We start from the raw sequence: 646 nt of genomic DNA on the forward strand, positions 1-646 counted from the left end.
CACTCTTAACTATTACACTGTAAATGCCAGAGAAAGGCAAGGGGAACATTAAATGAGCACTGGGAATGGAAAGGTTAGTTGAAGACTTCATGATGAACAGATGTGGAATTTCAACTGTACTTTACTACTTTAAATTTGTTGCAAGACTTAAAATTGTATGGAATAATTGTGTAATATTAATTTTAAGTAATTTTATACTTTCACAAATATTTTAAGATGTATTTTCAGAATGTTTCTATATGCCTATAACAAAGTAACATTAGAAGTTATGAAGGGCTGTTTGCAGACAACCGTCCTCACATTTTTACTTTAATTTTCTAATGTAGGTCTTTGTGGCATTATGCCTTTTTTGTGTGGAACTCAGCCAAGGTTTCCAGTGGAAGGAGGAGATTCTTCAGTAGGACTGGAACCTGGGCTCAGCTCTAGTGCTGCCTGTAATGGGAAAGAGACTTCACCAACCAGGTAAAACCCTCTTCCCCTACAGTTGAGACAATGTGCAATCACTATCATCAATACAAGCTTTAGCTGATGTTCAATATTGGCAAGGAAAAAAAGAGAAATTCAAAATGTTGCTATTAAGAGGCGGGGCAAGATGGCGGACTAGGCAGAAGGATTGCACAGACCCTCTTCAACAAAGAAAAGGGAA

General features: G+C 37.3%; 1 protein-coding gene across 1 annotated transcript in view; it reads left to right on the forward strand.

Annotated features, from left to right (window-relative positions):
- Window positions 1-340: 340 nt before the first annotated feature.
- Window positions 341-646, forward strand: part of FAM229B (family with sequence similarity 229 member B) — a 15,627-nt gene continuing 15,321 nt past the window's right edge. Inside the window, exon 1 of the mRNA XM_007951566.1 lies at window positions 341-462. Within this exon, the coding sequence (XP_007949757.1) occupies window positions 341-462 (122 nt within the window). The remainder of the gene's footprint in view (window positions 463-646) is intronic.

The sequence above is a fragment of the Orycteropus afer genome, unplaced genomic scaffold (genome assembly GCF_000298275.1).
Source record: "Orycteropus afer afer isolate SDZICR_OR568_19922 unplaced genomic scaffold, OryAfe1.0 scaffold00299, whole genome shotgun sequence".
Classification (NCBI taxonomy): domain Eukaryota; kingdom Metazoa; phylum Chordata; class Mammalia; order Tubulidentata; family Orycteropodidae; genus Orycteropus; species Orycteropus afer.